The sequence below is a fragment of the Salvelinus alpinus genome, chromosome 10 (genome assembly GCF_045679555.1).
Source record: "Salvelinus alpinus chromosome 10, SLU_Salpinus.1, whole genome shotgun sequence".
In the NCBI taxonomy this organism is placed as follows: Eukaryota; Metazoa; Chordata; class Actinopteri; order Salmoniformes; family Salmonidae; genus Salvelinus; species Salvelinus alpinus.
In genome coordinates, this window is record NC_092095.1 from 30071288 (window position 1) to 30087429 (window position 16142).

Genomic DNA, 16142 nt, shown 5'->3' on the forward strand with positions numbered 1-16142 from the left:
CTGTGCTGTGAAGTTTAACAAATGCTCGGAACCTTTCTATTCTCATAGTTTCTAAAGATTGTAAATTAAAGATAAACATTTTTTGCTAAGAGTATTATTATATTATTGATCGATTTACTATGACTTTTCAAATCACCCAGCAGTGCTATTTGCAGAGTTAGCTCCAGGTGAGTGTTGAAATTCTTCCACCATTCCTGAAGCAGAGACCAAAAACAAGCTACTGTACATAGACAGTACCAAAACAAATGATCTAATGATTCTGTCTCTTTGCAGCAAAATCTGCAGAGCTGGGAAGGTTGTATGCCCCATATACAGTATATATATATATATATATATATATATATATATATATATATATATATATATATATATATATATATATATAAATAACATTCTATTGGTTGAAAGAATTTTGTAGAATAATTTACATTGAAAAACTCTTAAGTTATGTATCAGTTCATAAACCATGTGCCATGGAATCGGTACATTGAAAATCTCTTCCCAAATATTTTACAATCTATATGGTACAGTTGTCAATTTTTTTATGGTTGAAAATTTTACAACCGTCAAAATAGGGAAAAACAGACAGCACAAGTCTGAAATAAGAAAACGGACTTTGACACCGATCAAAGCTGGTGAGTGTCAGAACGAGGACGCATGAGTGGCTGTGTGAAGCATTCCCATCACTTATTTCTGGGGCTTTAGTTCCGAATCAGAAGCCTCTGAAAAATGTTGTAGAAATGTTCATTATGTGCAATCTCATGGCTGCTTTGTAGCCACTATTTTTGTTAAAACATTGATTTATTACACAAAAACACATCATTAAGCTCCCCGCTGTTGTTCTCTCCTCTACTTTTTCACCAAGGACATTTCCTACACTCTTAGAAAAAAAGGTGCTATCTAGAACCTAAAAAGGTTCTTTGTCAGTCCACATAGGAGAACCCTTTAAAGTACCCTTTTTGGTTCCAGGTAGAATCCTATTGGGTTCCATGTAGAATCCTATTGGGTTCCCTTTCCACAGAGAGTTCTACATGAAATCCAAAAGAGTTCTACCTGGAACCAAAACGGGTTCTCCTACGGGGACAGTAGAAAAACCCTTTTTGGAACCCTTTTTTCTAAGAGTATACAGTGTTGCTATTAGATCAGGAGAAAGAACCTTATCTCTAGGGAAAGCAGATAGGGCTGGGGGAACGTATTTCTATTGCCCCTTTCCTAGCTAGTCAGTTGAACTTATTTAACTTTATTTACAATGACGACCTGGACACAGTTGAAGCCATAGAGGTCTTTGTCTCTCTTGCCCAGTCCAACATCAAACCACAAGCACCTGACCCTAGAGGTGACATGGCCCCTTGTTGATTTTAAAGTGGTCGGTAAGGACATACGTGTGGACAGAACATGTGTTTGCATTCTGTGGTGTTTGTAAATGCATTCGCTCCATTCAAAGCAGCATTGTGCTTGTCTGGTATGCAATCCTACTTCAGATGCAATGCAGAGTCAACGTGTGTATTGGAATCACAAGCCAGCCACCTGTTGTTCCCTAAAGTGGCCATGGACTCTGTTGTTTGAGCGTTGAGAGCTCTGGATCAGCCATACCACAGACAGAGAAAACAGAAAGTATAGAGGATATAGTGGAGCTGGAGAATGGTGCCAAGGAGGTGTGATATATGATACATTGAAGTCTCCCTCCTTCATTGCTGTCTCCTCAATGCTTTTGGCAGGCGCGCGCACAGGCACAGACGCACACGCAAGCATTCACGCACACACACACAGCAATTTGTTATTTCAACAGTCAACAACAACTGCGTATGCTCTGGGCAACTTACTATAGTTGTCCTTTGATGATAAGAAAGTGTGGAGCCATTTCTAATTTATCAGTGACTTCAGGCCCTGTTCCTTTGTGCTATAAGCCACACGAGCCACAGATAGAGAGAGACTCCAGACATACCCAGCCTAATCCAACATCATTTCATCAACAGCACCCTCTTGATAGCTCAGCATTACAGAGAAAAACAACATAGTCGCTTCTATTTCTATGGGGTGGACAGATTGGATCTTATTCTGGGACTTAACGATGACCCATAGAGAGGAATATGTTCTTTGAGATAGCGACGGTCTCTTTGAATCACTGCAAGATGAAGACTGCAGCAGACAAGGAGAGTTCAGATTGTTCTTACCGAAGTCATTTGAGACCCTGGATAGCTTTAAGTCAAATAGAGCACTAGGGAAATCTCCAGCATGCTCTGAGCAATATGGTCTGTTTTGCCACTGGCATTACTTTTGTTGTCGTATGCAGAGCTTATCTCTATTGAATTGTAGAGGACGAAGAGGTCAATACTGAGAATATTAGTCCATTTGTCTGCTAGGCCTGGTCTTTGACAGCTATGGCTTATATAGGATCTGAATGGCTGTTATGCACCACAGCCCCTACAAACTATATAGATCCACCCACCCAAATCTTTGGACTATCTAACCATAGCTTGCTCCCAATCCATCTACGTCAATAGAAACAGCAATTTCTCACGGTTCTGACTTTAGCGACTGTGGCTACCAGATATAGAACCGTGATGCCCGGCTTGGAGAAAAATCAATATAGTCTATCCAAAAAAGGAGGAAAACATGTTTTTCCGCTCCCTCCATAAGTCCACTGCATCAGAGCCCCTTGACTGACGTTAGCAAGCTGTGGGTACTGATAACACTGCACTGAATAAGGGGGAAGCAGAAACCGTACAGACCGCACACTGAGTCCAATTATACAGCCCGTTCCTTATAGACTGCCGTTCAGGAACACAGAACTCTGATCAGCACGTTAAATGTAAAACATGGTCTTATTGTTAATTTGCTAATCAAAAGATTCAATGTGGGTCAGAGACAGATATGGATGAATCGTTTGTGACTGGAAGGATACAGCGTTCTGTTTGTGCTCTACATTGCTGTTGCTCGTTCCTGTTGTCTGGAAACGGCATTGCTTTTTATAGTGGCAGAGAAAGTGCAAGTTGTGCTAGGGTAGGTTGGGAAATGACAGCTCCTTTTGTTAAGGGAGAGTAAAATCACTTGGTAAGTCTTTAAAAAAAATTCAGATGGTTTACCAATGTGAAATAGTTGTATATTAAGCAACTTAATCTTTCTGTACATGTTTTCCTGCTTCATTGTATTATTTATCCCCCTCACATTCGACGATACAATATCTATTATGTTTAGCTGAATGTTAGCCATATGTGTTAATCCTTTTCCAATCCTAGTATTGCCACATTGGAATCAGCCACATATACAGTATAACAGTTGGTGAACCTACACTTGAGTCCGGAAGAGGTAGAGGAGGAGGAGGAGGTGGGTGGTCTGGAGGAAGAGGAGGAAGAGGAGGTAGTCTTGATGGGGAAGGATGTCTTCCCACGTCGTGTGGATGGAGCCAGGACCCGGGAGCGCTTCAAGGGGATCACCGCCCTGGGGGGTGGGGCCACCCGGCCATGGTAGTCAAACAGCCTGAGGACAGGAGGGAATTACACCCATAGAGATCAAACAGCCCGAGGACAGGAGGGAACTACACCCATAGAGATCAAACAGCCTAATTCCTACTATTAGAGGGGGTGCTCCCACAATAATGTGATTTGTATCGCATACAAGTTCAAGTATTGGAATCCACTAATCCCATTCCACCACCTTTTCAAGGTTTTTTATTATATGAAAAGCAAGCTTTGCTTTTATACTTACAGGGCCATCATACTTGACTGAGCAAGCTGTTTTGTACTGTAGTAATGTGGTGCCTGCCTGTATGTTCTTAAACATTTATTTTAGCAATACATGTCATTGAGGAAAAATATATATTTCATAATATATTTCATAAACATACTTGTTTGGTCAGTAGGTGCCCAACATAACAACGGGGTGGTGTGCTGGACACAGTCACTCATATAGAGGTCTCTATAGAGCATGTCTCCATTCCTAATTTCTGTAACCGTTAGCTTACCTGTGTAACATTGACATACAGTAAGCTCAGAAACACTTGTTTAGTAGAGCATGGGTGGTGTAGGCATTGTGGTGCTCATGTGAATTTCCTTGCTTTTTCGGCTTCAAACCCCTGCCTACTTGTCACTTAAAACATTGTTTTTTGTTTTTAATTTCAAATGGTTTTTACACTGGAAGGTGATTATACAAAATTATAAAAAATATTTCCACATGCAAAAAGTGACTTTCAAAAATGTAATTTGCGCTTCAAATGATGTGTTTTGTCTCACATAATTTGTTGTCAAAGGCCCAGTTTCCTAAAAGCATCTTAAGGCTAAGTTCATCGTTAAAACCTTTGTAGGCACACGGTTATACATCTCAGAGCTGTTTCCCAAAACCATTGTTACTAAAGTGGAAAACACTCGTCATTTATTGACTGCCTCAGACCACCCGTAGAACAGATAACTGGGGCATTAGATGCTTTTTTTGCCCACTTTGAAGATCTCTGCTAAACCTAGAATCAAGATGTTTATCTGTCTCTCTGTGACCGTCGATAACTTCACAACGAAGTTTACTACAAGATAAAGTTGCTAATGTCTTTGCACTTGTTATCAACAAGAAAAGGGTAAAAAAATTAAATGCCTAAAATGAAAACCGAGATGACTGCATTAAAATATAAATACAGTAAGCTACATACAGTAGACCTATGCCTACTGTATGTAGTTTTGTTACAAAGTGGGATAAAATTGATTGGATTTACTGTTCCTTCAGAAAGTATTCATACCCTTTGACTTATTCCACATTTTGTTGTGTTACATTTCGTTGTGTCAATACATGTTAGAATCCCTTTGGCAGCGATTACAGCTGTGAGTCTTTCTGGGTAAGTCTCTAAGATGTTTGCACATCTTGATTGTACAATATTTTCAATTTTTTGGGGGGAGAATTCTTCAAGCTCTGTCAAGCAGGTTGTTGATCATTATTAGACAACAATGTTCAGGTCTTGCCAATCATTTTAAGTCAAACTGTAACTTGGCCACTCAGGAACATTCACTGTCTTGGAAAGCAACTCCAGTGTAGATTTGGCCTTGTGTTTTAGGTTATTGTCCTACTGAAAGGTGAATTCATCTCTCAGGGTCTAGTGGAAAGCAGGTTTTTCTCTAGGATTTTGCCTGTACTTTGCTCCATTCCGTTTCATTCCATTCCGCCCCTGAAATACTCCCCAGCATATCCATATGATGATTCAGCCACCACAATGTTTGAAAATATGAAGAGTGGTACTCAATAATTGGATTTGCCCCAAACATAACAATTTTGTATTCGGGATCAAAAGTTAATTGTTTTGCCACAGTTTTGAACTATTTAGTGCCTTGTTGCAAACAAGATGCATGTTTTGGAATATTTGTATTCTGTACAGGCGTCCTTTTCATTCTGTCAATTAGGTTAGTATTGTGGAGTAACTACAACGTTGTTGATCCGTCCTCAGCTTTCTCCTATCATAGCCATTAAACTGTGTAACTGTTTTAAAGTCACCATTGGCTTCATGGTGAAATCCATGATCGGTTTCCTTCTTCTCCGGCAACTTCTCCGGCCTGTATCCTTGTAGTGACTGGGTGTATTGATACGCCATCCAAAGTGTAATTAATAATTTCACTATGCTCATAGGGATATTCAATGTCTGCTTATTTTTATCGATCTACCAATAGGTGCCCTTCTTTGCGAGGCATTGGAAATCCTCTTGGGTCTTTGTGGTTGAATTTGTGGTTGAAATTCGCTGTTCAACTTACAGATAATATGTGTGGAGTACAGAGATGAGGCAGTCATTCAAAAATAATGTGAAACAATATTATTGCACACACAGTGAGTCCATGCAACTTATTATGTGACTTGTTAAGCACATTTTTGGTCTTAGGTTTGTAATAACAAAGGGGTTGAATTTTAATTTTTAATTAATTTGTAAACATTTGAAGAAACATAATTCCACTTCGGCATTATGGGGTATTGTGTGTAGGCCAGTGACCAAAACATCTCCATTGAATCATTTTTAGGCTCTAACACAACAAAATGTGGAAAAAGTCCAGGAGTTGGAATACTTTTTGAAGGCACTGTATTTCAATCATATTGAATCAATTTCAAGTTCAATCGATTGAGTTTTATTTTTCTAATTGTAGGCTACTGTCTGTAATTCTTGCCTCAATTTCATGATGTGTAGGCCTAACAACATGTGCGCAATGATGTGCCAAATATTCCATTTAGTGCATAGCCTAAGCATTAGAATTAACCACCTCAATATTTGCTGCTATAGGTGATCATTTCTTTCTAGGAGCTGATTGGTCGTCAGTATCTAATGTTAGGGTTTGAATGGAGAACGCTGATCGGAGAGCAGCACTGCCTTTCTTTTGATCCTATCAGTATCGACACATGCTCTAACGACGCACTTATTGAAAGTTCTTCATACATTCAATAAGTTCCTTACGTGGTGTTTTGGGATACGCATGTTAGTTCTTCGGCCGTTATAGAAACAATGCATCATTAAAACACTTGTAAGCTTAAGTTCCATAGCTAAAGTTCCATCGCTATCGGGAAAACGGGCCCTGGCTATTACTTCATAGACATGTCTATTTGTATTTATGCAAAACATATGAATTCTTCCTTTAAAGAGGGGAGGGGGGTGAATATCAACAGCACACAGAGACGCATACAAAGCTCTCCCTCGCCCTCCATTTGGCAAATCTGACCATAATATCCTCCTGATTCCCGCTTACAAGCAAAAATGAAAGCAGGAAGCACCAGTGACAAGATCAATAAAAAAGTGGTCAGATGAAGCAGATGCTAAGCTACAGGACTGTTTTTCAAGCACAGACTGGAATATGTTCAGGAATTCCTCCTCTGACACTGAGGAGTACACCACATCAGTCATTGGCTTCGTCTCCACAGTGATCGTACGTACATACCCCAACCAGAAGCCATGGATTACAGGCAACATCCGCACTGAGCTAAAGGCTAGAGCTGCCGCTTTCAAGGAGCGGGACTCTAACCTGGAAGCCTATAAGAAATCCCGATATGCCCTCCAACGAATCATCAAACAGGCAAAGCGTCAATACAGGACGAAGATCGAATCGTACTACACCGGGCTCTGATGCTCGTCGGATGTGGCAGGGCTTGCAAACCATTACAGACTACAAAGGGAAGCACAGCTGAGAGGTGCCAAGTGACACGAGCCTATCAGATGAGCTAAACTACTTCTATGCTCGCTTCGAGTCAAGTAACACTGAAACATGCATGAGAGCACCAGCTGTTCCGGATGACTGTGTGATCACGCTCTCCGCAGCCGATGCGAGTAAGACCTTTAAAAACAGGTCAACATTCACAAGGCCGCAGGGCCAGAAGGATTACCAGGACGTGTACTGCGAGCATGTGCTGACCAATTGGCAAGTGTCTTCACTGATATTTTTTACCTTTCCCTGTCCGAGTCTGTAATACAAACATGTTTTAAGCAGACGACCATAGTGCCTGTGCCCAAGAACATAAAGGCAACCAGCCTAAATGACTACCGACCTGTAGCACTCATGTCTGTAGCCATGAAGTGCTTTGAAAGGCTGATCATGGCTCACATCAACACCATCATCCCAGAAACCCTAGATCCACTCCAATTTGCATACCACCCCAGCAGATCCACAGATGATGCAATCTCTATTGCACTCCACACTGCCCTTTCACACCTGGACAAAAGGAACACCAATGTGAGAATGCTATTGATTGACTACAGCTCAGCGTTCAACACCATATTTCCCTCAAAGCTTATCAATAAGCTAAGGACCTTGGGACTAAACACCTCCCTCTGCAACTGGATCCTGGACTTCCTGACGGGCCGCCCCCCAGGTGGTAAGGGTAGGTAACAACACATCCGTTACGCTGATCCTCAACACAGGGGCCCCTCAGGGGTGCGTGCTCAGTCCCCTCCTGTACTACCTGTTCACTCATGACTGCACAGCCAGGCACGACTCCAACATCATCATTAAGTTTGCCGATGACACAACAGTGGTAGGTCTGATCACCGACAACGACGAGACAGCCTATAGGGAGGAGGTCAAAGACCTGGCCGTGTGGTGCCAGGACAACAACCTCTCCCTCAACGTGATCAAGACAAAGGAGATGATTGTGGACTACAGGAAAAAGAGGACAGAGCACACCCCCATTCTCATCGACGGGGTTGCAGTGGAGCAGGTTGAGAGCTAACATGGTCCAAGCACACCAAGACAGTCGTGAAGAGGGCACGACAAAACCTTTTCCCCCTCAGGAGACTGAGAAGATTTGGCATGGGTCCTCAGATCCTGAAAAGTTTCAACAGCTGCACCATCGAGAGTATATTGACTGGTTGCATCACTGCCTGGTATGGCAACTGCTCGGCCTCTGCCCGCAAGGCACTACAGAGGGTATTGCGAACGGCCCAGTACATCACTGGTGCCAAGCTTCCCACCATCCAGGACCTCTATACCAGGCGGTGTCAGAGGAAGGCACTAAAGATTGTCAAAGACTCCAGCCACCCTAGTCAAAGACTGTTCTCTCTGCTACCACATGGCAAGCGGTACCGGAGCGCCAAGTCTAGGTCCAAGAGGCTTCTAAACAGCTTCTAACCCAAGCCATAAACTCCTGAACACCTAATCAAATGACTACCCAGACTATTTGCATTTTATACTGCATTGTTGGTTAGGGGCTCGTAAGTAAGCATTTCACTGTAAGGTCTACACCGGTTTTATTCGGCGCATGTGACTAATAAAATTTTATTTGATTGTCAGAAATGCTACAAAAAGGTACCACATCGTTGGTTCTTAAAGGACTGAAATGTGCGACCCTAATGATAACGACCCTACGGTATAAATGTTCTCTGTAATGGCTGGATGGATCATGACGCGAGGCGGGGAGTGAGTCGTGTACCTTCAATCAAATTGATTTGCGAATTTTCATCGACATTGGTGTCATATTGGCTTAGATATGAATTTAACATTGAGCTTCAATCAATCCATACTACTGTATATTCGCACCAACCGGCGTATTTTGTCATCAATGACTTATGAAGTATATCCCCCAACAATCTATCTATTACATATAAAACTGATGGTAGCTGTATAATGGTTATCTACTGTAGGTCTATCTGACATGGATTTGCTTATCAAATTATCCTATTTTCAAATGCATGCAATCCATTTGTACAACCTATTATTCATAGCCTATGCCTCTGTCTCGCAATATATTTCTATACAGTATACTGTATCTCATTCTATGACCTCTTAAATTGTTCATTATCAATGACGTACAAATCTGTGCTCTACCATTTTGAAACATTCCAATTCAAGTGTGTCCTTTTGGATGCGAATAGATGTCAAATCTCTCACAAGCCTGACATTTCATTATTTTTTCACATTGATCAAATTACTATTACACTCTAATGTACTATCAATTATCTTCCCATCCATCTTTAAAAGAAGGGGGGGGGATCAATAAAACAAGATGTAAATGCCAAAGTGAGGTGTCCTCCTTGACTAATTTCACAGCGCCAGTTGATTTTTAATCGCAGCTCTGTCCGAGTTGACATTTAGTAAATGTCTCAGCAGATTAAAGCACTGAACACCAAAACAAATTAGAGAGAGAAAACACGGGTTGATAAAGTTTAAGGACGTGCTCTACTCAGTCTTTTCAGATGGATGAAACGACTGAAAAGTGATCTTATTCATATTTGGAGAGAAGGTTGCTTAGCAAAAACAACTTGAAGCAGAAGGTACTTTGCTGGGAAACATTTCCACATTTCCGGGAATTTTTCATTTGACCGATTTTGCACTTGGCATAATGTAATTTACAGTTTTTTCAAATGTCATAAAAGTAAGTGAATTATTCAATACATACCGACTGTAGAAATCATCCCTGTAGTAGTCATAGTCAAATTCATAACCACTGGGGATGAGAGAGAGCGAGAGAGAGAGAGAGAGAGAGAGAGAGAGAGAGAGAGAGAGAGAGAGAGAGAGAGAGAGAGAGAGAGAGAGAGAGAGAGAGAGAGAGAGAAAAGAGAGTGTGTTTAGCATTTAATGTCTACTATAAGCTCTGTCAAATGCTAACATATCAAAACAGAAACCGTTTGATCCAAACAGACATGTAGGTCAAGTCTTAAGGCCACCGCAGACGGAGAAAACCTTCACTAATCTGACATGCGGAGGCCAAAGACTGACTGACAGGAATAAGAGTGGTTTCAGAGTGGTTCTACATTCAAGGCCGCTACCTGTGGATAAACTTAGGAAGGTCACAAGAACTAAGGCACCTCCATCAACAACACATTCGTCAATCTCACGTCAATTGTGAGCTCAGAGTAATCATGAAAATATTAGTACTAACAAAAAATAGAACACATAAGCTACATTTCAGAGAATGATTTTTTTTTTTACAACTATTCAGAACAGCAGAGAAGTTCACATTTCTTTTTCACAGGGATAATTTTTAATTAAGATTCATGCAAATGTCATTTCCATTTAGAGCAGCCCAGCGTTGGTTTTGGCTCTCTAATTACCATGTTACATCACGGCTGTTTTGAGCTGTGGTATTAAAATGCAAATGAATGTTTAATGAATTTGTAACATAAAAAACAATGTGCAAATGAATAAATAAGAAAACAAAGAGGCCTAATGTAACAAGCCAATGAATGGGACAACTATGGGTTGACAGGGTGTCAAGGGACCACTATACAACAGTCTGTTAACCATTAGCCATAGTAAATAGACCAATATGGCTGCACATCAGTTATACACTCAGTGGCCAGTTTATTAGGTACACCCATCTAGTCCCGGCTCGGAACCCTATTTGCCTCCAGAACATCCTGAATTCTTCGCCACCACCAGCCTGAACTGTTGACACCAGGCAGGATGGGGCTATGGACTCATGCTGCTTACATAAAGTTAAGTTAAATCCTGACTCCGCCATCAGCATGACGCAACAAGAACTGGGATTCGTCGCACCGGGCAATGTTTTTCCACTCCTCAATTGCCCAGTGTTAGTGACCGCTGGAGCCTCTTCTTCTTGTTTTTAGCTGATAGGAGTGGAACCCAGTGTGGTCGTCTGCTGCAATAGCACATCTGTGACAAGGATCGACAAGTTGTGTGCTCTGAGATGATGTTCTGCACACCACTGTTGTACTGCGCCATTATTTGCCTGTTTGTGTCCCACCTGTTAACATGGCACGATTCTTGCCATTCTCCTTCGACTTCTCTTCAATGGGCTATTTTCACCCACAGGACAGCCGCTGACTGGATGTTTTTTTGTTTGTCGCTCCATTCTCGGTATACCCTAGACACTGACATGCGTGAAAAGCCCAGGAGACCGGACGTTTTTGAGATACTGGAACCAGCGCGCCTGGGACCAAAGATCATACCACACTCAAAGTAGCTTAGGTCACTTCTTTTGCCCATTCTAATGTTCAATCGAACCGTGACTGAACGCCTCAATGCTGTCTGCATGCTTTATGTAGCAAGCCACGGCCACGTGACTTACTGTCTGTAGGAGCGAACCATTTTCATGAATGTGGAGGTGTAACTAACAAAGTGACCACTGAGTGTATTATACATTGACCAAAAAATATAGCTTTGATGATCATGAGACGTGTATGGGAGAAAAATCAGGCCATGTGTAATAAAGCCTTCATGTTCAACATTTTCTGCATGGAATGCCTCTTATGTTGGATCTGTTTTACTTGACGATTTTAAGAACATGTCAAGAGTCGAATAACTAGTACCTGGGGAGTAAAGTAAATTGGGAAATGAGAATTTACATTTTTACCAAACGTTTTCATGGTTCTTATTTTTTGTGCTCTTGAGAAACATGGGCAAACTAAATCCCAAATGGTTAATGATTTAAAACCATATCGATGTCATAGATTTTTTCCCCCCTCACAATCCTAGAGTTAAACCAACACAGAACACTGACCTTTAACAAAATAATGGTGCCAGAGTTCTCATGCAAAGCCAGAGTATCTTTAGCCTAATGTAGCTGCTAACCCCAGTTTTCTATAGGTTCTTGCTGATTCGCCAACTCCTAGGCATAATTTGAACTTGCGTCACTCCTTAGCCTTCACCTGGCACCACACACTAATCCAACTCCTTTACAAGTTGTTACAGTAGGAGAAAGCCTCAGACACACACTTTAGACAGGTTCCTCATCTCTCCATAGCCGAGAGGGAGAGATGAGAGAGGGACAGACAGAGTGAGAGAGATCTTTACGGGCTTACCTGTAAACGGCCGACAGCGGCCGTTTGGAGCCTGGCTTGGGCCGGTACGGTTTGGGCTCCCCTGCCATGTTTATGTCTGTAAAAAACATACAAATAAAAAGCAGTTCTTTACTCAGCTTTTCTTTTTTTCATCCACTCTTTCCTCCCCTCCCTAAAACAGTCAAACACCTAAAGTACCGGCAACTCATGTCAGTACCAATCCTGTCACTTGAAAAACCGTTCCGGCATCTAATCCAATTTAACACTTCAGTGCAGTGTAAATTACTAGAAAAAGTCAGGTTTTTGAAGAACCCTTTTCAGTAAGGGGATGCAAAAATAGCGTCAGACATCATTATTTAGTGTGTAAATTAAATGTTTAACATGTGGTGTACAATGAGGACTGATTTGATGCAACACAGAGCAAGGTTTGTCATCTTCAGTCCTGGGGAGATTCCAATACCTTTAAGTGAACAATTCCAGGTAACTTACCATTTCAAATAATATAGTAGTCTATATGCGAATATGTCCGACATCCTCCTTGAAACTTTCCTGCTTGAAGCTCTTTTCTAAAGTGCTCTGAAGATAGCCATAACAACCTTGGTACCAATACGAACCCAGGTGTAAGGGGGAGGGAGATAATACAGTGTCCTTCATTACTCATTTACAGAATGGGCTTCCTTGGGAGAGAAGAGAACCCAACAAGGTAAGGATGCTGTAGAGCGAATGCTCTTTAATTTACAACCATCCATTCTTCGGGTAGAAAATAGATAGTTGAAGGAAAGGACATCAGTTCTTTTCTATTTCTCGTTATCCTCAAGTATGTATGACATCAACTATTTCCCTCCCTTTGGTATCCTATTGTCTATGTACTTGCTCATGTGCGTATGAGACCGTCACCCTCGAAGGTTTCAACTTATCTGACTCGCTTTATCAGATGTACTGTGATCACAAACACCGAGTGTATAGGCAATTCAAATCGCTATCTCTATATCAGCAAGGCTTTTACAAGGTCTCCTTCACAACTTCTACCTTCTGTACAATTCATCCCTTTTTATTGCATGTCAAAGATGCTCAAGACCAGTTTGAGCTGCAAGGTCGTTCTGAAATGGCAACACAAGAGAGACAGGAACAGGAAAATACATCACTCCTCACAAAACAAGACCCTCGATGAGAGCTACAGTACAGGATGTTCACCAAAGCCTTTTGTGCCCAACAGAATACCATGTGTATGCACATCTCACTGTTTAAGATGCACTTCCAGTCAGTCCTATCTAAGCAGATGTTAGTCTAAATTATGCATGTGGGCCCGGCTGGGCTCACTCGGGAGCAGCTGAACCTCACTAGTGAGATCATAGCAAGGAGAGGCAGAATAAACGGCGGGAGGATTTTGCAGCCTAGCTTCCCGCCCCTCCGCTCTCCATAGAAATGTGATTATGCCCACGGTTGTTTGTACACTAGCCTGTCAGACATCCTAAAACACCGCCTTGTTCATTTAGAATGTGGGAGAGATAGCGTGTATGTGTGTGTGTGTGTGTGTGTGTGTATGGTGGGGATTATCAGTGAGGATGACTTTAATATAATCCTATTACCTTGGTGTGTGTGTGTGTGTGTGTGTGTGTGTGTGTGTGTGTGTGTGTGTGTGTGTGTGACTAAAATAATCATTTTATCTTGGTTGATTTCTTCCACAGTAATGACACAAAAAGATACCAAACATTTTGGGGTAACAGTTAAGTACGTTACTGTGATCGTTTTCAATTACAAATGGTCAAAAGGAAACAAAAATAGCTTCTTGGCAAAGAGCAATTTCTCAAACAAGAATTTAGCTAGGACTGTCTGGGAGTGGTCTGAGTGGGGAGAGGAAAACGGAACATTTGCTGTTACAGGCAGAGAGGTTTGGAACCCTCTTTCTTAAATGGTCTTTTAACTAATTTACCGCATGGTGATGTCACCATGGAAGGCCAAAACTCCATCCCACCAAAACAGGCTGAAATTTCAGGCGGTCTTTTCAAACAGCTCTTACACTAGAAGGGCGTTATCATCACTTTCACAATTTCACAGTATTATTCCAACCTCATAGTGTGGATATATATATATATATATAAAAACTGTAGGAACACATGCTCCTTCCATGACATAGACTGACCATGTGAATCCAGGTGAAAGCTATGATCCCTTATTGATGTCACCTGTTAAATCCACCTTAATCATTGTAGATGAAGGGGAGGAGACAGGTTAAAGAAGGATTTTTAAGCCTTGAGACAACTGAGACATGGATTGTGTACGTGTGCCATTCAGAGGGTGAACGGGCAAGACCAAGTGCCTTTGAACGGGGTATGGTAGTAGGTGTCAGGCGCACAGGTTTGAGTGTATCAAGAACTGCAACGCTGCTGTTTTTCAAGCTCAAGTGTTTCCCGTGTGTATCACGAATGGTCCACCACCCAAAGGACATCCAGCCAACTTGGCACAACTGTGGGAAGCATTGGAGTCAACATGGGCCAGCATCCCTGTGGAATGCTTTCGACACCATGCCCGATGAATTGAGGCTGTTCTGAGGGCAAAAAGGGGTGCAACTCAATATTAAGAAGATGTTCTTAATGTTTTGTACACTCATTGTATAAAACAAAGCAAAATCACGTTTTTGACTGCAATAGGCCTTTAAGATCCATTTGAAGTCATGTATGCCCCAGGTGATAACAGGTATAAAGATCAGATACTGTAGTACTTAAGGATAACACTGAGCAATCTCTGCATGGGTTAAACCCCGCACACACAACTTGACACTGTGCCATACAGTACTTCATCCAGCAACCTGACAGACTGTCTATTGGCATTGGCTCCACTTGGCACTTGCCAGAGGGTTTAGAACAGTTTGACTGGGCTGTCAGGATAAACCTGACTCAGGTGCTAACTCTACTGGAGGAAGGAGATCCATCAATGCTACAGCAACACCATTCGAGAAGCGACAAGGAAAGCGAAGGCTGATCCTAGACCAGCCCTTAGGGCTCTCTCGCTGGAGCATCAGCATAGTACGAGACAGAGACAATGACTTACAATGAATGCAATGAATCAGATTCCCAGGGTCAAGAAGAGGGGAGTTGTCCATGGTGCTGATAAAGTGCAATACAGAGAATATTGTCGCTGTCCGTGGTGCTGATATCAAGCACCACTACTACGGAGAATATGGAGTACTGTCCATGGACTTAAAGCAGACATCCACTCCACTCGGCCAAATCCTAACTTGACATACACACACGCACGCACATTTAATTTGATTTCCCCATTGATTTCCCCACTATACAAATGTTCAAGTTCTGCTCGCTGGTGTCAAGTTAAGTCTTGACACGTAGAGAGGAAGGGCGCTGTCCATGGTGCTAAATCAGAGCTCCGTGGAGAGGAGGAGGGGGAGAGAACTTGGTGACTTTTGGCTGCAGGAGAAATGAAAGCTTCCCATTCAGACCGGCTTTCACACCGAATCATTCGCAGCATCCACGACGAGAACTAATTCTTCATCTCAATGGCTACATTCAATACTCTGTAATCACTGAACTTGCTGACCACAGTAATATTATACACCTTATACCGGAACACACACACAATGTTGTTAATGTTGTAAATGACTATTGTAGCTGGAAACTGCTTATTTTTTATGGAATCTCTACATAGGCGTACAGAGGCCCATTATCAGCAACCATCACTCCTGTGTTCCAATTAACTTTCTTTTGAAACTCGTCAGTCTATTCTTGTTCTGAGAAATGAAGGCTATTCCATGTGAGAATTTGCCAAGAAACTGAATATCTCGTACAGCGCTGTGTACTACTCCCTTCACAGAACAGTGCAAATTGGCTCTAACCAGAATAGAAAGAGAAGTGGGAGGCCCCGGTGCACAACTGAGCAAGAGGACAAGTACATTAGAGTGTCTACTTTGAGAAACAGACGCCTCACAAGTCCTCAACTG

General features: G+C 41.9%; 1 protein-coding gene across 5 annotated transcripts in view; it reads right to left on the minus strand.

The window, feature by feature from the left end:
* The window catches only part of LOC139533026 (RNA-binding Raly-like protein), a 150943-nt gene that overhangs the window by 11817 nt on the left and 122984 nt on the right, over positions 1-16142 (minus strand). For all 5 annotated transcript variants that reach the window (XM_071331185.1, XM_071331186.1, XM_071331184.1 and 2 more), the window contains 3 exons: positions 12209-12284; positions 9844-9891; positions 3293-3480 (listed from right to left, as the gene is read on the minus strand). In XM_071331185.1, coding sequence (XP_071187286.1) covers positions 3293-3480; positions 9844-9891; positions 12209-12284 — 312 coding nt within the window. The remainder of the gene's footprint in view (positions 1-3292; positions 3481-9843; positions 9892-12208; positions 12285-16142) is intronic.